The 24,106-nt window shown below is 43.3% G+C and overlaps 1 protein-coding gene across 1 annotated transcript in view; it reads left to right on the top strand.

Annotated features, from left to right (window-relative positions):
* Positions 1-24,106, top strand: part of axo (axotactin) — a 53,462-nt gene that overhangs the window by 20,825 nt on the left and 8,531 nt on the right. Inside the window, 34 exon segments of the mRNA XM_071690698.1 lie at positions 24-206; positions 505-676; positions 909-1,027; positions 2,152-2,258; positions 2,684-2,860; positions 2,862-2,888; positions 3,882-3,990; positions 4,365-4,547; positions 5,094-5,242; positions 5,527-5,691; positions 6,381-6,476; positions 7,333-7,465; positions 7,891-8,000; positions 8,662-8,782; positions 9,041-9,216; positions 9,959-10,069; positions 10,542-10,662; positions 11,134-11,331; positions 11,860-12,033; positions 12,346-12,568; positions 12,766-13,022; positions 13,303-13,572; positions 14,150-14,373; positions 14,840-14,978; positions 15,729-15,875; positions 16,048-16,201; positions 16,887-17,079; positions 17,257-17,413; positions 17,670-17,842; positions 18,209-18,311; positions 18,711-18,868; positions 19,109-19,184; positions 20,472-20,605; positions 21,117-21,230. Coding sequence (XP_071546799.1) covers positions 24-206; positions 505-676; positions 909-1,027; positions 2,152-2,258; positions 2,684-2,860; positions 2,862-2,888; positions 3,882-3,990; positions 4,365-4,547; positions 5,094-5,242; positions 5,527-5,691; positions 6,381-6,476; positions 7,333-7,465; positions 7,891-8,000; positions 8,662-8,782; positions 9,041-9,216; positions 9,959-10,069; positions 10,542-10,662; positions 11,134-11,331; positions 11,860-12,033; positions 12,346-12,568; positions 12,766-13,022; positions 13,303-13,572; positions 14,150-14,373; positions 14,840-14,978; positions 15,729-15,875; positions 16,048-16,201; positions 16,887-17,079; positions 17,257-17,413; positions 17,670-17,842; positions 18,209-18,311; positions 18,711-18,868; positions 19,109-19,184; positions 20,472-20,605; positions 21,117-21,230 — 5,153 coding nt within the window.

The following is a 24,106-nucleotide window of genomic DNA, read 5'->3' as shown; positions in this document are numbered from 1 at the left end:
CCTTGACGAACACTGACCCACAGGTGGGCTGCAGCAGGGCAACTGGCACTCCGCCATCGTGAAGGTGAATGCCATCACGGGTCAGCTGGTGATGGTGGTGAACCAGGCCAGCCAAGAGGAATTCACCATTGCCAGTCTCAGGGACTCCCCCAGCTACAACAGTGGACACTCCCACGAAGAATTCGCCTCCAGACTCTGGGTTGGTGGTACGTGTCCATCCAAATATGTATGTACGCTTTCCACGCAAATGGATGTAAGATAAATGCTTTAATGTTCTAAGTTCTGGTATCGAAATGGCGTTGAGATACATATCTTGCTCCCTAGCTGGGTTTTGGGGCAGACCAACAGGGGTCAGTACTTATCTTACTCCCTGGTTTGGTTTAGGGGCAAAGCCAGCAGTGGGCACCACTTAACCTCAGCCCCTAGCTATGTCTTGGGAGCAAAGCCAACACGAACCTCCTACACGAATGGGAACACTCATGTCCTCACTTCTGAACGTTTCAGGGATGTTCAAAGAAGCCCTAGAGAGGGAGGACGTGGTGGCTGGGTTCGTGCACTTCCATGGGTGCCTGAAGGACCTGAGCATCATGAGCGGGGAGACCTCCGAGGACATGGTGGGAGTCAGAGGCTTCCGTACGTCCAGACATCATAAAGTGAAGGAGAAGTGTAGCGACAAGTAAGTAAGGGAGAGAGAGAGAGAGAGAGAGAGAGAGAGAGAGAGAGAGAGAGAGAGAGAGAGAGAGAGAGAGAGAGAGAGAGAGAGAGAGAGAGAGAGAGAGAGATAACAAAGACCACACCACTAGAGACCATCGTTATCTTGAGGGTTTTAACCTGTAACAAGCGCAGCCAGAGTGCGCCGCTTGCCATCCCTGCGTACTGCGCTAAAACTGGTTTTCTCCCTGACGCAGCTGTGCCGACCGCTACAAGAACATATGTTCGCCCTCGTCTCGCTGCGTGGAACACTTCGACCATCTCACCTGCGACTGCTTCAACAGCAACCAGGACGGCGAGCGGTGCGAAAACCCAGGTACGTACGTTTCCACTCCTCTCTCTCTCTCTCTCTCTCTCTCTCTCTCTCTCTCTCTCTCTCTCTCTCTCTCTCTCTCTCTCTCTCTCTCTCTCTCTCTCTCTCTCATCTCTTTATCCCCGTATCTCTTAAGATGTCTTTGTCGCCTCTCTGTATCATTGGTTCAGAACACAATTCGGTAAATAGATGAAAAATATAACCACATTGAAATGTTATAAGTGGCCATCCACCCTGACAAGCCTCCCTCGCAAATGAAGACAACGAGACAAGACAGAACCAGGTTATGTGTATTTTCTTCTCTCGTTTTCTTTCTTTTGCTCGTGTTGTTCTTTCTTAGCTCCGATCTTTCTAATTGAAGCTTCAAATTCCCCCCCAATACTCCAATACTCGCTACTCCCTCTGAGTTTACCATCAAATCAATGAATGATGTATGATAAGTATAAAATGCTGATTTGTTTTTGCTAGGTATCCATGGTGAGGTATTTCTATTGTCAAGAATATCTTTTTGTCTTTGAAAGAGGTGCGTTGATGGACTTGATTCTCAATAGCTCATTTTCTTTGTCATCTAAAGAGCGATCTGAATCATTGTTCGAAAACGTGCAACGTTCGGGTCAATTGAGACAGTTCTGTGTATGAGAACTCAAAGGATTCGTTTTTTTGGGAACACAGTACAATTCAGACTTCTCCTTCAGTCCATCACTCGAAAGTTATCAACATGATTTCATATCTCTGAGGATTTAACTGTATCTATTTGACTCTTATTCTTATAATTGATTTTTTCTTCGTGTTTCTGTCTGTCTATCCATCTGTCTGTGTGCCTGTCCATCTATTCATCAATCTATCATCAGTAACACAAATTTCATTTTTTGTAGGGGAGGGGAAAGGGTAGATATGTGGCTTAGGTACATATAAGCTCTGAACATTTTCTATCTGAAGGTTTCTGCTGATTAATTTTTCACCATTAAGAGTAGAAACAAACCCAAACTATATAAGTCAAGAAATGTACAGAACTGAAGAGTTTTTTTCCTTCCTCTGGGCAACAGTGATACCAGAAAAAAAAACTTGTGAGCTTACTCCATACTGTTGGGAAATTTTAAACTTTTCTTTTCTTTTTTCCATCACAGTCGTTCCTGTTTTGACCCTGAGCAGTGATGGGTACGTCGTGCATCGCCTGTACGAGTGGATGGATCGCGTCCATTCCTACAACACCCGCATTTCTCTCGAGTTCAAGGTCTGTGTAGGTCAGGGGTCACAAGGGCAAGGTAATGGAAGGGGATAGAGAGGAATGGGTGACTTTCGGATACAGAGGATGGTGGCGGAGGCTGTAGAAAATGATAGAAGTGTGATTTGGGGAAGAGGTACGCACGTACGTACATCAGATAAGTTAGAGCGCTGAGGTGACAGTTGGAGTGACAGTGGAGAGTTGAGAGAGAGAGAGAGAGAGAGAGAGAGAGAGAGAGAGAGAGAGAGAGAGAGAGAGAGAGAGAGAGAGAGAGAGAGAGAGAGAGAGAGAGAGAGAGAGAGAGAGAGAGAGAGAGAGAGAGAGAGACGTGTGCAAGAAATTAACATGAAGGAAGATTCATGCTGTGGGAATCAGGGGGACAGGGAATCAGATTACTCCGTCTAACAGCTTGTCCTCTCTTTTCGTCGGCTCAGACCAGCTTCGGCAACTCCATTCTGTTCTACGCCTCGGCGGAGCATCCGGAGAAGCAGTACCTGGGCGCCTCCATCACCAACGGCGGCCACATCTACGTCGAGGCCAACTTTGGAGGAGGAGCCATCAGCATGACGATCAGGGAGAAGGTCACCAAGGAAATGTGGCACAAACTCACAGGTCATACACCATCAGGAAAAGATCCAGGTGTGTGTGTGTGTGCTGTCAAAACAGTGTGTCTCTCCGGTTCCAGTAGTTCATGACCCTTAATATTTGCACGAATCACTCTCAAATCCTCTTACTCCCTGATGATAGAATTGCACAAATATCAATGTGGAATTTGAACCTTAAGTCACATTCATCGCCTGAACAACACGTATATCTTGGCAGTTATTTTTCCTGACGACGAAACACTTTTATCCTTGATAAAGGTATGACAGCAACATCTCTTAAGATCCACACAAGGTCAAAGTTATCACAAAGTTTCCACTTGATGTCCAGTACCTATCTACCATGATCGCCATGTAATTGTATGTAAAATGACAGTTCATTCAAATTCCAAGTTGAGATAATTTTCGAGATCTTTAGTTCCTCTCTTGTACTGCATCAGGGCCACAAGCTGTAGAGTCATATGTGAATACAATCAACGCTTCATTACGGTGCAGTTGAACCTACAAGGTACGTCGTCTCGCATGTTCCTTTCAGTATTTTTCTTACAGGTATAACTGCATGACGTACCTACTTGAGTTCATGACGAATATGAAGTGTTGAGGTCTTCTAGCGAATGGAACTCACTTTCTCACGCCTGTCTCGCAGTAGAATCGTTGCGTTGATTCATAGTTTGTTTGATTACATTAAATCAAAGTGAAAAAGGACAACCTCCTCGAATAAATGAGAAAAGGTTTAAGGATCTACATACTCTGATACACTTTGATACTGATCTAGAAAGTTTCAGGTCGAGAGGCGTTGGATGAAATAATATAAAAGCGTTTATAGGAGAGAGCTGAATTCTCAGGTACGTATCAGCTTACCTTACTAGGAACGACGCGTGAGTACCTCTGTGCCTCACACACAGCTGAAAGTGAGGCTCAAAGGTACATTTTGCCACAGACAGGCAGTATAACCACTCTTGTCATGTACAGTCCACCTACCCTCATTCTCAGTGGAGTCACACGGAGTAATCTAATGCCTCCCCACCAGGTGTATCTGGACTCGAAGCTCAAGGGTTCCGTCTCTGTGCCAGGGGAGGTCCGCTACCTGCACCTCAACCCAGACTTCTACGTCGGGAACGCTCCGAGTCTCAACAGATGTAGGTCCATCAAGCTTCTCTTCTTCTGTAGCTTTATAGTGCCTATAGTTTAGCGAGCACATGATCTGTCTCCTTACCCATGTATTCTCTCTCTCTCTCTCTCTCTCTCTCTCTCTCTCTCTCTCTCTCTCTCTCTCTCTCTCTCTCTCTCTCTCTCTCTCTCTCTCTCTCTCTCTCTCTCTCTCTCTCTCTCTCTCTCTCTCTCTCTCTCTGCACATACATGTGTATGTATATTTACAAATAGGTAGATACATAGGGAATCAAATATCAGTAGAAGTTCTTATACAGATGTGTGAGTTCTAGTATTTGCACGAACACAGGACGTGTTGACATATCAACAACAGAACTAATAAACTTTTGTGACTGTGCGCCAGTCTGTGGTCTGGCCGTTGACGGGGGAACACACAGTGGGCCCCTTTGTCAACTGGAGCATCAACAGCGATACCACTACAACATCCGCACCGGCACCTGCCTCCCCTTCAACTACACTGGCTGTGATGGCAACCAAAACCGCTTCACCGACCACGCCACCTGCATGGACACCTGCCACATCCCAGGTAAGCTAGTGGTCCTGACAACGACTCCATGAACTCGATTAGAAGTGAGTGAGGGATGATGCTTAAGGCAGGCGACTGGCTCGCGCGTGGTGAAGGAAACAGTTGATGGGGTTTGACTTGAGAGAGCTTGTGGTTTGTGGGCTGTTAAGAAAGTAGTTGGTTGGTTGTGATGAAGACAAATGATGTAGGTGTAGCAGAAGCGGTTGTTGGGTTGTGCAGAAGCAGTTAATGGGTTGTGGCAGAAACTGTTGATGAGTTGTGATAGAGCAACAGGCACAGTTAATGGTGCTGTAATAAAGACAGTTTTTGGAGTTGTAACAAACTTAGCCGATGTATTCCCCACAACAAACCACTTTATGCATCAGCCTCTCCATCCACTGCCGCCTCTCAACATTCTTTCCACACTGAACTTGTATGTTTTGGTCCCCTTCTCATCCACCATAGACACGACCTTTTCTCTCACATTCGTTTCTGTCATCTACGACCTCATTCACTCCCTGCGACAGCAGCAGTCTCCACCACTCACCGTCTCACTCCCTCTCCCAGGCCTTCGATCCCTCAACACCTTCCTTGGGTGCCTGAGGAACGTGTTCTACAACGACGTCAGCATCATTCAACAGCTGAAGGAGAACAAGAAGAACGCACGTTACTATGGCATGACTAACAACGTCCCTGTCTCCACCACTTGCACTAAGGTAGGTCTCCGATCCTGCAGAGTATATTGGGCAAAGAAACTTATTAAGAAGAGCTAAAGTAAATACCCCATTTTCATTGTATTGGTGCCTCCTTATTACTTTCCCTTTCCATATAGCTCATGTCTGTGATGTAATATCTTGTCAACTCCATTCTTATCAAAGCTGAAGATGCCTCAGTCACAAACCTCATCTACCTCCATCTCTCTTGATGAGGACAACCCCCCACACTCTCCCAACTTTGAGCACTCCCATTCTACAACACGTCATCGTTCTCCTCCACGCAGAGGGATATGGTGCTTGTTACTCTGTCGACGGAGAAGGCCAGAATCCACCTGAACAACGCCAACCCAGACAACTTCCACATCATCGTGTCCTTCAAGCCTACTAAACCTCGCGGAGTCGTTGCCTCAGGTTTCGTGGACCTCTTTGACACCATGAGCAAGTGGGAGGTAGGTCGAGCTCGAACTGGTAACTCAACTGTTAAAGACGGAGAGCTTAAGACTGCACCGTCCTTCAAGAGAAGAGCATTATGGTTCCTGTCCCAAAGTGCACATCTGGGAATGCCTTAGTGAGAGTTCTTAATGCATGTGGAAAGCAAATCTACATTGATATGATAAAAGTAAAAATTGTACCAAATGAAAAGAGCAGTTTTTGTTGGCGTTAAGAGTTTTTTATATCATTAAGTAGCCGTTGGGAACCAGCAACAGAATTTCCTGAGGGATATATGTAGGGTTGGCTGGATGGACTACTATCCTTGTTGGGTAGAAGTTGCAGTAGACAAAGATAGCATTATAAGTCCCGGAAAAGTACCACTGATGCATTTATACTGAAGCAAAGAGTTTATTGCGTCTTGTAGTTACAATATCTCCATTTCTTAAGGCAATGTGTGTGTGTGTGTGTGTGTGTGTGTGTGTGTGTTCTAAATAGACACTGCTGTATAAAAAAAAACGTTTTCAACTTCTTAAGAAGAGTTCCAAAAGGCGAAGCCATAGCTCTGGTACGAAGATCCTTGAAGCAAGAAGTGCGTGAGGCAATCATATGGCTAGCATGTATATCTTACTGCGCAGTTGCGCTTAACCTTCATATGACGATGCCAAGTATAGCATCTTAATCCTCCTATCCTTTCTGTTTGTTCCAGATTCGTCACGACGACAAACTCGTGCATTTCTACGTGCATGACAACCTTATCAACATCAAGCCGAACGCCAAGATCAAGATTGGACACTGGCAGTACGTAAGTATCAAAGGTAAAAGAAATATATAGTTATCACAATTATGATTATCAGTTAAGAAGTAACTGGAAGTAATCAACATGCGTTGATTTTTCACCTGCAACACTGCACTTCCGTGAAACATTAATGTATGGACTTCAAGTCAGATTAGAAATATTGTTCAAATTCACCGATTCAAAGCCTGACATGTGCGTTATGGGTACAAGGCAACAATATGAACACCAGTAGTAACGTTCCTCTGGTGTTCGTACAGCCAAAGCAAATACAAAATCAGATGATGGGGTACTTACTAATGACGCTGGTGATTAATTTCATGGGCTGAGTTACCTTTCACAACAACCAAGTTAGGTAAGAAGACTTCCCTACCAAGTTTTTCACAAAACTTAGCCTATTTAATCGAGGTTCAGTTGGTTGAATGATTTCTGGGTGATATAAGTTAGAACCCCTTTGAGAAGTTATCAATTTGATCATCGTAACAACACGTGAAAGTGTTGAAGCTTCGTGAGAATTCTCTATAAATGCCTCATCATGGATCTGTGTTAAACATACCCATAATATAGAACATAATCTATAATCAATTTAGAACATCATATGCTCAGGACTTCATCCTATTCCCATTATTATAGAAAAAAAAATGATGGCATAACCTCGCCTGAATTAAAAAAAGACTCTAGCAATTCCCAAGTTTCTCATGGTCTTGTAGATTCTGACACAAAAGCACCCAGTCTGCGTATGTTGCTTTTGAATCTTCACACGTGTCCTCTGACTGTAGCCGGGTTATCATCCCTGTGAATAATCCTCATTCAATAGACTTAGGGAAACACTGTTTAGATACCTATCACCTTTTCGTCTGGTCAGGTTGACCTGCGGTACAAGAATGGTCGCATCACCATGCGGGTCAACCAGCTCACGGTCACCAAGAAGCCCCCAGGCGACCTCACTTTCTCCTCCGAGGTGATCATCGGCGGCAACCTCCTGGAGGAGTACGCAGGTGAGGTAGCAGCGTCTCGGCATTAATGACCAGCTCAGGTAACACTGCCGTCCACCACAGATCTTTCAAGGTGCATATATGTGTGTGCATCCGCTCATCTGTCGCCTTCTACCTCGCCAAGTCGAGAGAGGCAAACACACACACACACACACACATAGACGACCATTTATACATATATGCATGTATGAAAATTCCCTTCTTTTTCTACTTCATATATCTATATATTTACTCATATAACGAATGAAGATACCTCTTAACTTGCTGCTTCTTTTGACATTAAAATGAATGTGATCCTCATTTGAACCCCATATGAAACCATTAAGTTTTCTTTCTTAGCATCACAAAAAAGTAATATTCTTGATACCGAAGATTTCGACTCTCTTCACTAGCAATCGAGTCGTCTGAACTTGGATTATGTTACGCAGGTTTCGTCGGGTGTCTCCGTCGCCTGGAGTTGGGTGGCAGGGAGGTGGATCTTCGGTCAGTGGTGGGTACTCCTCTGGCTCACAGGGACGTCACTTTCGACGGCTGTCAGGTAAGTGAAGGATCTACTTTCCTCTGCTTTCCTCACTCTATATCCCGAGAGCGATCTGACACCCCCATCAGACTATCAAAGTACTGTTGAGCTTGGGATAAGTGTGGGATATGAAATGAAAGGGGACGTTCATTACGAACGAAAACAAAATCAATTTTGGGGCAGTGCAGCGCAAGAAAAGTGTGCTGTTGAATATTAGCAGAAAAGGTATGATAGATTAAGTTTGTTTGCAGAGAGAGAGAGAGAGAGAGAGAGAGAGAGAGAGAGAGAGAGAGAGAGAGAGAATACAAAATTACTGACATCTATTTCTCTTTCGATTCAGAGAGAAGTTTTCTCCTTCACTCTGGCCTTAGGTTCACATTATCTTTACTCAAAATTAAGAGAAGCTAAGCTTTATGATCGTCTAGGCTTCGATGAACGTACGATATTGGAAAGAAGGCAGAAAGAAGTTTAAAGCTTTGGACAGGACACACATAACATGCAAAAAATTTTAAGTATGTGTCATCCTAACTTCCAAGACTGTTCACCCCATTACGTACCTGTAGATTTTCTATTATCTATTCCCGTCTCACAGCCAGTTAGCCACATTGATTTCCCATTGCTTCCTTGTGAGTTCCTGAACGCGTATTCCATCATCTCACAATCTCTGTGGTCTGTGCAGGTTCTGGGCCCGTGCGAGAGGCCGGGGTCGTGTGAGCACGGCGCTACCTGCACGGTGGTCGAGGACGGAGTGAGCTGTGACTGCACTGGCACTGGCTACACTGGGAAGAAGTGCCACTTCTGTGAGTACTGACGTGACTTGTATGTACGTTCCCGCCCTGACGAACCGAGGTTGTTAAATCCCTTTAATCCCAGTCGTTCTCGACCATCACTCTCTAGTTAGACATCAAAATCAACATGAATGACTTGGGATTTGTTTATCCTAATCACTTTCGGCATAATATGTAAATCAATTTGACAAACTACACAAGAAGAAAATATCTTACTTATCGTTTTCCATCTTCTTCTCCTCCTCCTGCTCCTCCCCCTCTCTCCTTCAGCGTTGTACAAGAAGTCTTGCGAGCTGTACCGACAGATTGGCTACAACACCTCCGGAATCTACAGGATTGACGTCGATGGCAATGGTCCCCTACCTCCCTCCTTCGTCAAGTGCGACTTTAGTGACTTCACAGGAGAGACCACGACCATCGTGGAGCACAATTTGCCTGCGCTTTATGTGAGTCTTGCATGTGGTTTGGTGCGGGGTTCGTTCGTTGGTTAGTTGGGCAATAGGTCTATCGACTCTCGGGGTCAGATTAAGGCCGCCAACCTCAAGTTATAACTTGAATCTAAGACCATAGACACCCTCATTGCATTGAAGGCCCTAGTTACTTGCATAGCAATGTGGAGGAAAATACATTGCTTCCCGAAGGGCCAAGTGATTGTACGTCTATCTAATCTAACTTCAGGATTTGCATTTTCTGGATCTCTTCCTGTTCAGTATATCACAGCTGTTCACTGACTCCTATAGCATACTCTTACTATAATGAGTCTCCAGTGGTCGGCCCTGATGCCAAGGATTTTTCCATTTTGTTTGTTTTCAGATAGTTTTTATGCTGTGTTTGACTCGAGCTGGCACAGTCTTTTCCACGTATAAAGACTTTGCAAAACCATATATCTGCCTTCCAGCTTAACATTGACAGATTATTCAGTCTTAGACATTCACAGTCTGGTATGAATTCACATGTTGCAGATGTATTTTCATAATGCAGAACTCTACGTTAGAATCAATAACGAGTGTCACTTTACTAATAGATGATGTAATTATGTGAAAGTCCTTCAAGTACTTGACACTGTTTACTTTTTTAAGTACTTAACAAACACTTAGATATAACTGGAACCTTTTTGATAACAGTGGCAATTCAAAACTCTGAAAGTAACAACTGTAGTCGTTATCTTGTCATCATTTCTATTTCCAGGAAGTACGAAAGCCTAACCTGGGCGACTTGGAGGTCAATGTGGACTACAGAGACTTCTCATCGGAGATGCTGAAGTCTCTCATCAGCCAGTCCAAACACTGCACACAAGAGGTGCGTTACCACAGGCCATACACACCCACACACACACCACAGACTAATGGGGAACAGGGTGTCTATCCTCTGGTGCAGAGATGTAAAACTCCTGCGGCACAACGGAGGGGAGAGGTTAATAGAAGTAGGAAAAGAAAACTAGACCAGATCCTTTAGAATGCCGTCTTAGCAAAACCAGGTCCTTGCTGCTGCTGCTGTCCTTGTAAACTTACAGACATGTCTAGATGATCAGAAAATACGTTCTCGTGTTATAAAAACTGTTGCTCTATATAAAGTTCAGGTTATAAAAAAGGAAAAGATTATAGAAAGGAATTCAAACTGTAACAGACTAATCGGTTTCCTCGGGTTCGTTTGTAGTGCTGGAAAATATCAGATAATCACATAATTTGGTCACATATCATGGTTTGCCCAGTCACTGCTGGTGCGTGCGTGTTAGCTACGAGTAACACGAACGACTTCGAGTTTGTTTCAGGTGAAGTACGATTGCCGCAGGTCGCCCATCAGCCTCTTCAAGAGGACCTGGTTCTCCTCACCTTCGAAGAGGAAAATCGCCAGCTTTGGCACCGATACCCCAGGGCTGTGCAGGTGCAAAGGTCTGTAAAAGGGGGGGAAACTCTCGCTTGTATTGGATATGTCACGGAGGAAAATCATATCCAGTTTACAATTAGGAAACCATCTTTCATGAGGAACCAATAGATCATTAACTTAAGTCCTAGTTATTGATTAAACCACTGCACATCATGATTATAGATATGTATTAGTACTTGAGATTTCATTATACGTCTTCAATAGCACTATACACTGCTGAAACATTAGGTTTTTAATGTATATTTCATTCTAATATATCGGTGAAAACGCTTATTTGTAAGTATGATTTTTTTCGTTGAGTAACAGAGGTATTTATGCAAAGTTTGGTACATGAAGTACACAGGTCAGTAATAAAACGTTGCATAAGTTGCACGATCGTCACAACTGAGATGTGATTATGAATGAGTTTTTTCCCCTCTCAAAAATGAAAATGAAAACTCCCATGATAATGTTTGAGCATCACCTGCTTCCTTCAGAAATCAATGCGTGTGAGAAGCTGGACGTGGCTTGCAACTGCGACATAGGAGATGGCCTCCCCAGGTGGGATCAGGGCTTCTTCCAGGACTCACGTCATCTCCCCATCACTGGCATGGTCTTCCTTAAGGACCGAGCAGGAGAGAAGGAGGACAGTGAAGCCTTCATGACCCTTGGTTCCCTAATGTGCACGAATGAAGGTGAGTTCCTCGAAGGTTCGACATGAGTTTGCATGAGAAAGACAGACAACAGGAGGCCTGACTGGCACACGACTGGGTTGACTAGTAAAAAAAAAAAATGTTAGACTTGACAAGAAAATGTAATTCCGTCACAAGAAAATTATCTTTTGTTTCGGTCAATCCCTCCAAAAGAAGTGTAATTAATGAACGAATATATGTTCCCCTGTTTTCTCCCTTTTGTCCTTCATATTTCTAGGTCTTTGATACATCTGCGTTGACTGCTTCACAGTTCTAGTAATAAACTTGTAGATACCATTAGATGTGATCATTACTGGCACATGAAGCTGCCCTTTAGATATGAATTCTTAAAAAGACGGAAAATATTGAATATACGTTATATTCATTGCCTCTTTCAAGTATCTAACTCCTTTCTATAGCCAGCACATGGTACTGATTTACGTATGGAGGTTTCTGGTTCTACAGATCTGAACGTTTTCTCTTTTTTTTTCGCAATTCTTTACACAAATTAATGCTTCTCCCTCCACACAGCCACAGAGAAGCACACGGTAAGCTTCACGAAGTCTGGCAGTTACTTGGAGGTGCCGGCGTGGCGAGAGGGAAGCCTCTTTCTCAGTTTCAAAACCACCAGCAGCAAGGCTATTGTGGCCTACCAGCCGGCCTACCACCCCGATCATGCCACCTTCAAGCTCTCTCTCTTAGGAAGTAAGCCACATGCAACGTACTCACTGCTCGTCCCACTTGTCGTAACCAAGTTTCTGAAGCTTGTCAGAGTGAAAATCCTCCCAGTATTGAATGCCGTCATTGGCATTTTGCTACGGCACCATTATTGATTTGATCTATGTATATATTCATGATTTAGGAAGAAGATTCATCGTAGAACATATCAAACTTACCTAAACAGATATAATATCAATCTAACTCTGGTTGTACACAATACACCTTTCGAGAATCTTACTTGACTTTGACTCTCATTCTCTCGCCGCTGTCTAACCTCGCGTTCTATATCCGTGGCAGAGAGGGAATTAGAGTTTACGTACCATTTCCACGGGCACTTCCACCACCACATCATGACCACCAGGCATCCCTTAAACACGGGCAGATGGCAACAGGTGCTGATCGAATTCTACGACCACCAGCTGCGTCTCTCTGTCAACTTCGAGGAGAAACTCATCGACATCGACAAGGACGCCAACCTTGGGGTCCTGGACGGATCTATGTTCCTCGGTGCCATACCACCGTAAGTGTGTTCAGGCGATTACTCGAGCAATATAATCTATTGTATTCAACTAAGCTTTTTCCTTAAAGCTTTTCCAGTAGTAGGATGCTGTTTATGGATACTAGCGCCTAAATCAAAGCCATCTTTTATCTCCACACACACACACACACACACACACATATATATATATATATATATGTATAATGTGTGACACGCAGGCAATTTCTAACTGAGGAAGACAAGGAGGAAGGCTTAGAAGGGCTGGTGGGCTGCATCCGTGGACTGACGCTCAACGACGAGGTCGTGGACCTGAAGCCGTTCATTAGGGTGTCAGGACACGGCGTCAACACCGGCTGCACACCCTCCTGCGATCCCAACCCTTGCAAGAACGGCGCCAAGTGCATCGAGAAGTGGGGGACGTACGAGTGTGTCTGCAAAAACCCTCTCGCTCACTCGGGAGAGAATTGCGAGAAGAGTAAGCATCTTCTTCAGTTCCTTTGAGTCAAGGAATTCTTTCGCTGCTCGTTGGAAAGATTGTGCAAATATCTTTTTCTTATGATAGCAACAATAGAAACAAAACAAACACATGGAGACAGTGTACAGTAATCTGAAGAGTTGTATGATAGTAGAATATGGTCAAGCGGTGGGGCCCCAGGTGTGTAAAACCCCTTCCCTGTACAGGAGATGTAGCCACACACACACACACACACACACACACACACACACACACATTGCTAAAGATTCTCCTCCTTCAGACATCAACGAGAATGCCATCACCTTCACCACAGAAGAATCGAAGTACATGTACTTCGTGAACGACACTGTGGGTCTTGGGGAGTACAACCTCGTCAAACACGGCTTCCTACTCAACTTTCGGACTCACGTGAGCACCGGCCTCATCCTCTTCGTACACGACTACCTGCACAACTTCGTCCAGCTTTACCTGGCTAAGAAGAACGAAGTGGTATTCATGTTCAACCACTACAAGGAGGTCAAGAAGATGGTTGTGAGGACCGATGGTGACGGTGAGACTGGGTCTTTACCATCCTGTATAATGTGTCATTTAGTACTCGGGATCATAATTATTTTAGTGTGAAAAGGTCCTAGTCACGAACAGAAGCCCTCATTGGGTTATGATGTCATATGTCGACTAGCATTATTTGTCAGCGGGTGTGTGTCTCATGTGATGTAAGTGTGTGTGTGTGTGTGTGTGTGTGTGTGTCAGCTGGTCAATGTGGTCGGTGGTAATTCCCCTCAAGTACAAGCGTTTCTGCTGGTTTATCTTATTTATATATCATCACCAATAAATACCAGCTGGGACATATACCATCTGTTATGTACGTCAAGTGGAGTATGTGCAAAGTGGCATATATACTAGCAGATGATATGTGTGTTAACTACATACTCTACGTATCGACTGACTGGTTTACTAGATCCAGTTCATGGCTTTCATATCAAGAGAAAACTCATTAACGAATATAGTGCTAGAGTAATTATCATGCTAAAGACAATTCTGATGATGGCGATTGATGCTACCATTACTGACACTATCACTAACACTTACTACTGCTTCTGCTATGACCAACCTCTTCGTCCCTCCAGAGGCATTAAACACCGGCGAGTCAGTACAGGTGATGGTGCAGCGATCACCTACCACCACCAGTGTCTTCGTCTACACCAGCAAAGTCTTCTTCTCTCATTTGGACGTCGGTGTCCGCCTCCTGGAGGAGATAGATTACGAGCAGTTCCCCTTCGGTGAGAGCCGGCCCTTGCCTGAAATGGTGTACTACCCTCACTCTGTCACCAAGCCCTCGCCTTTCCTTCAGGTGAGTATCGCTCGTCACTTCACTTACCATAATGTATTCAAAATGACATTGTTTGGTTGACAGATGTGATGTATTAGAGCCAGTGTTGACCTCTAGGGGGGAAACAGATTTTTCTTTCGTAATTAGTAATTGGCAGAGTCATTTGGCACAGTTTCAATGATGGTTTTCATCGATATCATCAGCGAAGGAGAAAGAGATGTAGAAAAAGAGAGGCGGAAAGAAGAAATGATAAACATTCAGAGCTTGTGTATAAATAAAACAAAAGGAGAAGATAACTTAGAATGGTGCAGAGAAGAGAGAATTAAAACATTAACAATGTAGTGATACCCTGACTTCTTGACAGGCAGGGAGCGAGGTAGGTTTAAGGGTATGTTTGATGTGAACAGCCATGGCAGATTCATTTTTTGATAACCATCATTTGTAAATGGTCTCCAACAATGTCTTCATTTGTTTGCTCCCTCACCAGGCGTATTTGGGCTCGGCAGACGATCTGCAGCATGATGTTCAGTCTGCCATTCCAGGCTTCGTTGGTTGCGTCAGGGGCTTTAAGATTGGCTCCAAACTCGTTTCCCTCACCGACCTTGTCTCCAGATCTACCTACCCAGGTAAGTATAGGCCAACGCAATGGACCATAGAGCAACAGAGCGAACTGATCCGGTCATAGTTGCTGTCATTTCATCTAGGAATCTGATTGTCAATGAACTGCAATCACTACTAACGTGACTCATCTTCTGTGGTACAGTTATCTCATGAAAAAGTCTTTGCTCTTCGCTGTCCACACATTCTAAAGGGAGTTAGTGACGTGTCCAAGACAAAGGTATCATCTTTATTTGCAGACTATACATGATACAACGCTTTTCAAGTAATATGCTCTCAGTATGCTCATGTCATGTTTTGACTTCTCTACAAAAACTGGCTTTTGTATTTCGCATTTCATGAAATAATTAAGTACTCATGAAATACGAAAATAATGAGAAACAAAGTATATTACATTCAAATATCTAGCTTGTTGAAGTAGACTATATCATCTGCAAATACTTTGATCACGCACATCACTGTAATCCTACTGCATGTGTATATATATGAACGCGCACTTCCATATAACATGCAAACCTCCAAAAGCAAAGATCGAACGCGGGACCCCTGCGTGGCAGGCGGGAGCGCTACTGCTAGGCTATCATAGCCTAGCCGTACCGCTCCCGCCTGCCACGCAGGGGTCCTCGGTTCGATCCTGGCTGTTGGAGGTTTGTATGTTACACACACACACACATATATATATATATATATATATATATATATATATATATATATATATATATATGACTTCTCTGCCCTGCGGTCGTGGTCTGGTGCAGTCGAGGACATAAAGCTAGAATGCAGCATGGCATGCGACATGCGCCCCTGCCGTAATGGAGGAACCTGCATGGAAGACTTCCATTTCTACAATAACTTCCAGTGTGACTGCTCCGACACCTCTTACACGGGTGCCACATGCAGTTCAGGTGGGCACAAATGCTGGTCTTATAATGCCAAGGTTTATCTACCCTTTGACGTGAACATATACCATATGGGTTACAATAACATTCAAATATCTAATCGTATACAATGGAATCTTAATTCTTCCACTTTGTTATGTTTGTAATGATGTTTTGCCCCCTCGTTCCTGCTTCTCAGAGACGGCATACACGTTCTTTGGCCGTCAGTGGATCAGCCAAGACGCCGCCACGTCCCCCATTGGGACAGATTTTAGGTTCGAGCTGGCCTTCTCTACCTCCGGTACGCACACGCGTCCCCAGCTACTGGCTCTCCTTAAGTCCACTGATATCGAGTATGTATGCCCACAACTCTGAAATCATTTCTAACATTTTCTGCTTTGCTTCTAGCAATCTGGATTGTGTTTATAGCTTTATGATGACCTTACTGCCAATTAGGAGGACGCTCCATGCACCTCGAAGTGTTCTACACGATTCTCAGTCCTGAATAATGTGAAATAGACCGAACTTATGGAGAAGATAAGGCTTATAAAGCTTTATCCCTACGTGAGTTGTTGAGGCGAAGGGTCAGCTGTCAGTGTTACAGTCGTGTCTATGAGACTGTTAATGTGGCCTCTGTCTTTTGTACATATCGTCTAGTAAGAGAGTGTGTCTCCACCTGTTTCTTCAAATGATCTGCAGTTATGAATAGACTGAATCTTTTCCCGATGGACTAATTTTCGGAAACATAGGTCCAAGGGCTTCCATGTTGTGTGGTGATGATATGAAAAGTATGATATTCCGCTGTTAGTTCATGGTATGCTGTTGCCAGTAGAGTTTTATCATTCCTCAACAAAATCAAATCTAGAAATCCTAAAGTTGTCCTTTTCATAAAACATAAGATATCCTCCTACATTCGTTCTTTTAGCAAGACTAATCACCTTCACTCCACTTTCGATTAGTGAACTGGCTTGTGTGAAAGATGATAACTAACTCCTATCAATGCTTCTGAATAAATAACCTTTGCTTGTTGCTCTCCAGGATCGCGCATGACTACCTTCTGCTTCTTGTGGAGCCCGACGGGTCCTTGGTGGTGGCGGCGCAGCTGTCAGACCTGGATGCAGAGCTGGTCGTGGGCGCCAGGGTTACTCCATCAGTCGACGACTTCCAAGCCTTTGATGGCTACAGACACAGCGTCGTCGTAGTGAAGACGGCCGATGGGCTGATGGTGAAGGTGAGGGATGATCATATGAAAGGTGGACGTGTCTCTTTGAATTTTGATGTCAGAATTTCGATTTCACTATCATCTCTTTGCTACGGTTGAAAATAATCTCATCCCTTTCTTGCTTACAATTATCTTTCTTTTTCCCTTAAATTACCGTATAACTGACAGTCTATGCTTGTGGCCCAGGTCGACAAACAAGAGCAGGAGGTTTTCCCGCTCTGGAACGTGTCTAGGATGGGACCTGGAGTGAAGACCACTCCTACTGGTCTGTACATCGGAGGCCTGGAGGAGGGCGTCGACGAACGCTTCGTTGAATACGACAACTTCCACGGCTGCATCTCCAGTGAGTGGCATTAAGCAACCCATTATGAAAAGCGAATTACTAGTTCCATTATGGTTTCGTTCCGATAAATCGCGTTGCTTGTCTAATGGCGGGATAGACGTGCATGTTTTGTAATAACATGAATATTCAGTTATCAATGTATGACCCAAGCGAAATTAGGAGTTATGCCTTGGCCCTAGATTCATTAATCTTTCATCAATCAAATCTTTTGATAAATGCCACAACAATCTGTGTCTCCTTACTGTGTCTCCTACAGACGTGAGGCTGCGGACTCCCGCAGGTGAGTCTGTGCCTCTTCAGCAGTACAGCGACAATGACAGGCACATGAGGAAGAGTGGCATGCCCGGTTACGGATCCTGTGCAGGATTCGCGGCCACAGATGCTCCCGGGATCCTACTGACCTACGGAGACAACCTCAACATGTCAGCGGTGAGTGCAGGTGTGGCTGCTGAGGCCAGAGGTAGCGAACAGAGGGAACATAATGAGACAAAATATCATGAAATGAGATGAAAACCATCACGTGTGGGGAACTTACCCATACTGTTAAAAACAGAAGGATTTCCTTAACATACTCGGGGAATAATGGTAGGTAATATATTTCATACCAGAATATAATAGCAAGATGTTTATTAAAGAAGGAGAACAAATCAAAATCTCTTTCACGCAGTTACACAAAGATTTACTAGTGAGAATTTTCAAATTCTTGTTTAATTTTTGATAATATCAGTGGCTGTTGATGTTCACTCTTCTCTACTGTCTCTCATATTCACTATTTCACTGCTGCCGGTGATGCAGGTGATGGGTGCGGAGTGGGCCTTCATGACGGCACAGAGGCAGCCCTACCACACTGTGTACATTGAGACATCTCACCCTCAGAGAGACACCCGCATGGACGACGGTAAGGGACTCCTTACTCTCTCTCTCTCTCTCTCTCTCTCTCTCTCTCTCTCTCTCTCTCTCTCTCTCTCTCTCTTTCTCTCTCTGCACAAAGTGGTAGTGAAGCATTTCATTCAAGCTTTGATGATATAAACCACAGATCTTCTGATGCTCTTAGGGGTTCTATTTTGATAGAGATCAAAGACACTGATGAGAATTCTAAGAATGATTTCCATTCTCTCTAGATTAATCAGTCATAATCTCTATCAAACATCAATGTGTATATAAAAAAAAGTTCATGAAAGTAGAAAATCAAGATGAGAGAAGATACCAGATTTTAGACTGTGTTATATATCGTCTATCGAGGTCAAAGACGTGACTCGATGCTCTGACCTCCGCTCCTCTTGACCTCGTATGACAGTTGTGCCCACTGTGTCGGGAATCATCCTCATAGTCTCCGCTGTCCTCGTGGTCTTCCTCCTCGTAAGATCACACTTCAAGAGGAAGAAGAGAGCAGCGATGAAGGAGGAAGAGGAAATGCAGCCCCTCTTCAACGGTGGGCAACCTGGTCTAGATCCGGTAAGGGACAGAGAGTGATGAACGGATGAATGATGTTATACAGCTAAGATGAACAGAGGGTGTAGAAGTGATCATACCTTTGCTTGCTCTATGAAACTTATGTATGAATATAGTGATGGCACACACACACACACACACACACACACACACTGAACAATATTGGCATATGCTTGTAATTTGCCATCACAACCTGAGTCATAACACGGCTGCCAGCACATGATATACCATTCTCCTCCCCAGAGAACGCAGATCTTCGTGGTGTCGGAGAAGGAACCGATGCTGCCAGTGACGTCTGTGAGGGACGGGTTCTCCCCAGGTAAGCTGGACGCTCTTCCTGTACTGTACATTACGTATTCAAAGACAGTCTCTTTTTTTTCCAGTCCTTTTTGAACGCGACGGTACGATCCTTGATCAGGACGGTACGATCCTTGATCAGGAGGGTACGATCCTTGATCAGGACGGTACGATCCTTGATCAGGACGGTACGATCCTTGATCAGGACGGTACGATCCTTGATCAGGACGGGCTTGATCAGGACGGTACGATCCTTGATCAGGACGGTACGATCCTTGATCAGGACGGTACGATCCTTGATCAGGACGGTACGATCCTTGATCAGGACGGTACGATGCTTGAACACAACAGTCCGAACCCTGGGTTAAGAGATGTGAACTTTAAGGTCTGATCTTTAATGATAAGATCAAAAGGCCAACTTGGCCATCAATGATACCCAAAGGTCGAACTGTCTCACTCAAGGTTCGCATTGTCTTGCTCATGGGGTCATATACCTTCGAACTGAAGGAGTCAAAGGAGATATATCAGCGTTGATGTCTTCTGACACCAAATAGTAATAGAAATAATGTACATCAATCAATCAATGACATGACAGTGGTGAGAGATCAAGGAGAGTGATCAAGGCAGATACCTATCCACGTAAAGTAATTCAAATTAGTCTCTGAACACTTGAAATTCAGTGAAACTTTAAATGTTTACGTTGCTGTATGGCCAAAGTATGATACTCAACAGTTTGCTAAACTTCACCGCATGAAACCAGATAAGGAAAAGAATTACATTAGATAGTCCTAAAGGAATCGATCGTGATATAAAGATTAACAAATGGTATTCTATGTGATATATAGATTAACAAATGGTATTCTATGTGATATAAAGATTAACAAATGGTATTCTATGTGATATAAAGATTAACAAATGGTATTCTATGTGATATAAAGATTAACAAATGGTATTCTATGCGATATAAAGATTAACAAATGGTATTCTGTGTGATATAAAGATTAACAAATGGTATTCTATGTGATATAAAGATTAACAAATGGTATTCTATGTGATATAAAGATTAACAAATGGTATTCTATGTGATATAAAGATTAACAAATGGTATTCTATGTGATATAAAGATTAACAAATGGTATTCTATGTGATATAAAGATTAACAAATGGTATTCTATGCGATATAAAGATTAACAAATGGTATTCTGTGTGATATAAAGATTAACAAATGGTATTCTATGTGATATAAAGATTAACAAATGGTATTCTATGTGATATAAAGATTAACAAATGGTATTCTATGTCGACCCAGACGTCAAGCTGGAGCCTGACGCGACTTTGGACGCTAAACTTGATGAAGTACCGCTGACAGAGGCCCCACCAGCCAGCGCAGAGGAACCCGAGCTCACCACCACCGACCAAGAGGACCCTCAGGAAGCTGTGCAGGTGCGTAAAACCAAGGACTCCGAGGAGGGGACGGACGTCGGAGAGCGACCTCTCTCCTGGGACAAAGCCTTAGATAACCTGCCTCTGATCATCGGTAGTCAGGTGGGCTGAAACGGCTGCCTCGTCTCTCTCTTCTCTCTCTCTCTCTCTCTCTCTCTCTCTCTCTCTCTCTCTCTCTCTCTCTCTCTCTCTCTCTCTCTCTCTCTCTCTCTCTCACTATATCATATCTATATCTATTTATCTATCTATCTATCTATCTATCTATCTATCTATCTATCTATCTATCTATATATATATATATATATATATATATATATATATATATATATATATATATATATATATATATATATACATAATTTCACATAGAACACCCAAACTTATTTGTAGGATGATTTAGGCAATATCTTCATTCATATTGCATTATTCTTGCATGCAAATGGCAATAATACCATTATCATTATCTCAGCGTAATACATGTTTGATGATCCTTTTCTGATCCCTCGTTCAGGATGAGCAAGTGGTAAGGCAGCCCACTGGAGACAGTAGCTCGGACAGCAGCATTGACTGTACTATAAACATCACTGGTACACCTCCGTCTGGCCCCACGTCACCAGAAGCATTGGTAAGGACGCCCATGTTTCCCGTTACGTCTTATGATATTCATCCTTATTATGGCCAGGACGATGTAGAGGAACCCAGAGTAGAAGGCGAAGAAGGAGAGGATGTCGGGGTGGTTTTAGTGCGGGAAAAGTTTCATGAGTTCGATGTCCAAAGGAATGAGTCTCAAGGTGATTCATGTTCTCTTGAAGAAGACGTGACGAGAGGTGCTGGTGAAGATGGGTCTTATGAGGGTGAGACTGTAGGTACTGACTGTGATGTACACGAACTACCTGTGAGAGAACTCAGGACAGAGGAAGATGGCATATGCGTCAGTGATGACTCAAGTATTTCCTCTGTCTGTGACAACCTCGATGCTCTAAATCGAACCATAGACATCAGTCTTGTTCCTAGTGTGGAGGAACTACTGGGAAGTGAAGAGAATAGTCCCAGTACTCTGGACATATCCGTCGATCAAACGCTGGAACAGACGAATGATTTATTAGAGGGTTCTCAAGGCGACATAAGGCTCAATGAATATTCAGAAGGTCTTATCCAAAAGGGATCTGAAGTTCCCAGAATTGATTACGGCTCTGAAGACTTCAGGAGCGCCAGTGGTGAGTCTGGCGGTGAAATACTCTCTTCTGGAATTGATGGTGCTACAGGAACTGAGGGTCTGTCAAATCAGAAACTGTAGAGTTCAACTGCTCGTCCTTTGTGAACCAATAGATCTATATGATCATGAGAAACCAAATGACCGAATTTTGTTAAAGTACGGTGTATGCTGCTTTGAGAATTGGACGCGGTCCATAAATCTAATTCTTATGTTGATGGTAAGAAAGCCAGACGAAGAGATGGGTAAGATGTAGTCGGAAAATTTTTTGCTTGTAAAACACAGGCATAGTTTGCCATAGCTGGAATACATGTGCCTATTCAGCCGCAACAATAGACTTGTGAATGAATACATCTGCTCCTGTGATGATCTTGCAACGCGGTCCTGCAACCGTGCTTCGCAGTTGTTGCAATAAGGATGTGATCCTCGAGTGATGGTGGTATTACATGACCGACCCTAGCCATCCCAGGTGATCATCCACCCTTCGCGGCTGGTCGATAAATGGGTACCTGGCTTGGACTTTGGTGTGCGTGTGTGTATATATATCTAGACGGATAGGATTTAAAGACATGGACATATGTACATGATAAAGAGACAAGGCAATGTAATTGTAAAACTCTTTTCCCGTAAAGCACACACACACACACACACACACACACACACGCAACTCATCGGACCTATGGTATAAGAAAGGGGAGGGAGGATATACCAAAGGAATCGCCCTTGAATTTAGTATTTTTTGTAAAAGTGTCAAATTAGCCAAATTAGGACAGAAACTTATGGCAAAAAATGGATTCAGGTTCGGTATACTAACAAGACCATACAGCAGTAACAAGTTCGTCTCAGAGGAGGCAAGACAAAGGAGACCTTGATATCTTTTTCATTAGAAGAAGAAAAGATCAGACATTCAAAGGATGAATCAGTTAAGAGTAGACTAATGGGAGAATTGTTTACAATGATAGTGAAACATGATGAGACATTAAAACAAATTGATGAAGAAATGGAGAATCAAAGTCAATATCATGAAAAGTGTCGTCAAATGAGAGAAGGAATTGATAGAGTTGAGGAATAGGATTAAACATCATGATGACAAACTTGAGGAGGATGAACGAAATCAGAGGAAGAACCATAAGTAGAGAATAGGTCAGTCTAGTGGAAGACTTCAGAGAAGATGGGGAATCTTCTCAGGATGTTCCTGAAACATATCAACAAAAGGATATGCCCATAGACAAGGTACCAGACCCTATTGAAAATTGGGCATTGGAATCAAGAGCATATTTCTGAGCTGAATGACAGAATCAGAAGTTGGTGACTGATGTCAAGGAACAGAGATCTAAGAACACTGAAACAGAGGGATATAGTGAATTATCAAATGAAGGTATAGAGTAATATACGTTACTAGACACAAAACTATGAGAGATGAACACATCATTATTTTTATGAAAGGTTCAGGAAAAGCGCAAGGGTATTCAAGGTGGGTGTACCTTGACGGAAAAAAAGAGATTCAAGGGAGAGCCGTCTAGACACATTGCAAGACCACGTCGACAAGTGGGTTAACACCAGCACTAAGAACATAGGTACAACGAGAGTTAGATGTACTTAAGTTATCGATGAATTTTGAAAAGAAATAAGACCATACACTAGCCAGAGATGAAGGGATGGGAAGGGAATAGATCAGACATCTGAACATGTTAGGTGCAAATTCTGAAATAACAGAAATAAGAAGTTTGGGATATAATGAGTGCAATAGAAGATGACCAGTAACGATTAACTTAAGTATGGTTAGGTTTAATGACAGGAGGAACTTAAGCAAAGTGAGAAACTTTCAGGAAAGGAGGAGCTCATCAGCAGAATGACACAGAAGGCGAACAAGACAAAGATTAAGGTATATAGAAGAAAAACTGTGAGACATCACAAGAGAATGGAGTGCAAAATAGCTCTGCCACCACCTCAATGACCCAAAGAATGTTAAGGATTTGAAAGTCAAATAGATATTGATGTATGAAAATGTGGGTAGATTGGTAATCAATGGAATGATTTAAAGTGAAGCGACTGAATCAGGGAAAAGAAAACTGGTATTATTGGAGTATTGGCGACAAAACTTACTGATGAGTTAAGGTCTGACTTAATGTGACTTAGGGATGCATGATACCAAGGAAGGAGTGAGGAGACAAAGGAGGAAGGCAAATGGCTGTCTCAGTTATTGACAATACTACGTTTCAAGAATCTTTTGATGGATAGTCGACTCAGTCAGTATGTAATGGGAAGAGTAGCTGTACTTGTTACAC

The sequence above is a fragment of the Panulirus ornatus genome, chromosome 48 (assembly GCF_036320965.1).
Source record: "Panulirus ornatus isolate Po-2019 chromosome 48, ASM3632096v1, whole genome shotgun sequence".
Lineage (NCBI taxonomy): Eukaryota > Metazoa > Arthropoda > Malacostraca > Decapoda > Palinuridae > Panulirus > Panulirus ornatus.
This window is presented reverse-complemented; position numbering and strand designations above follow the sequence as displayed.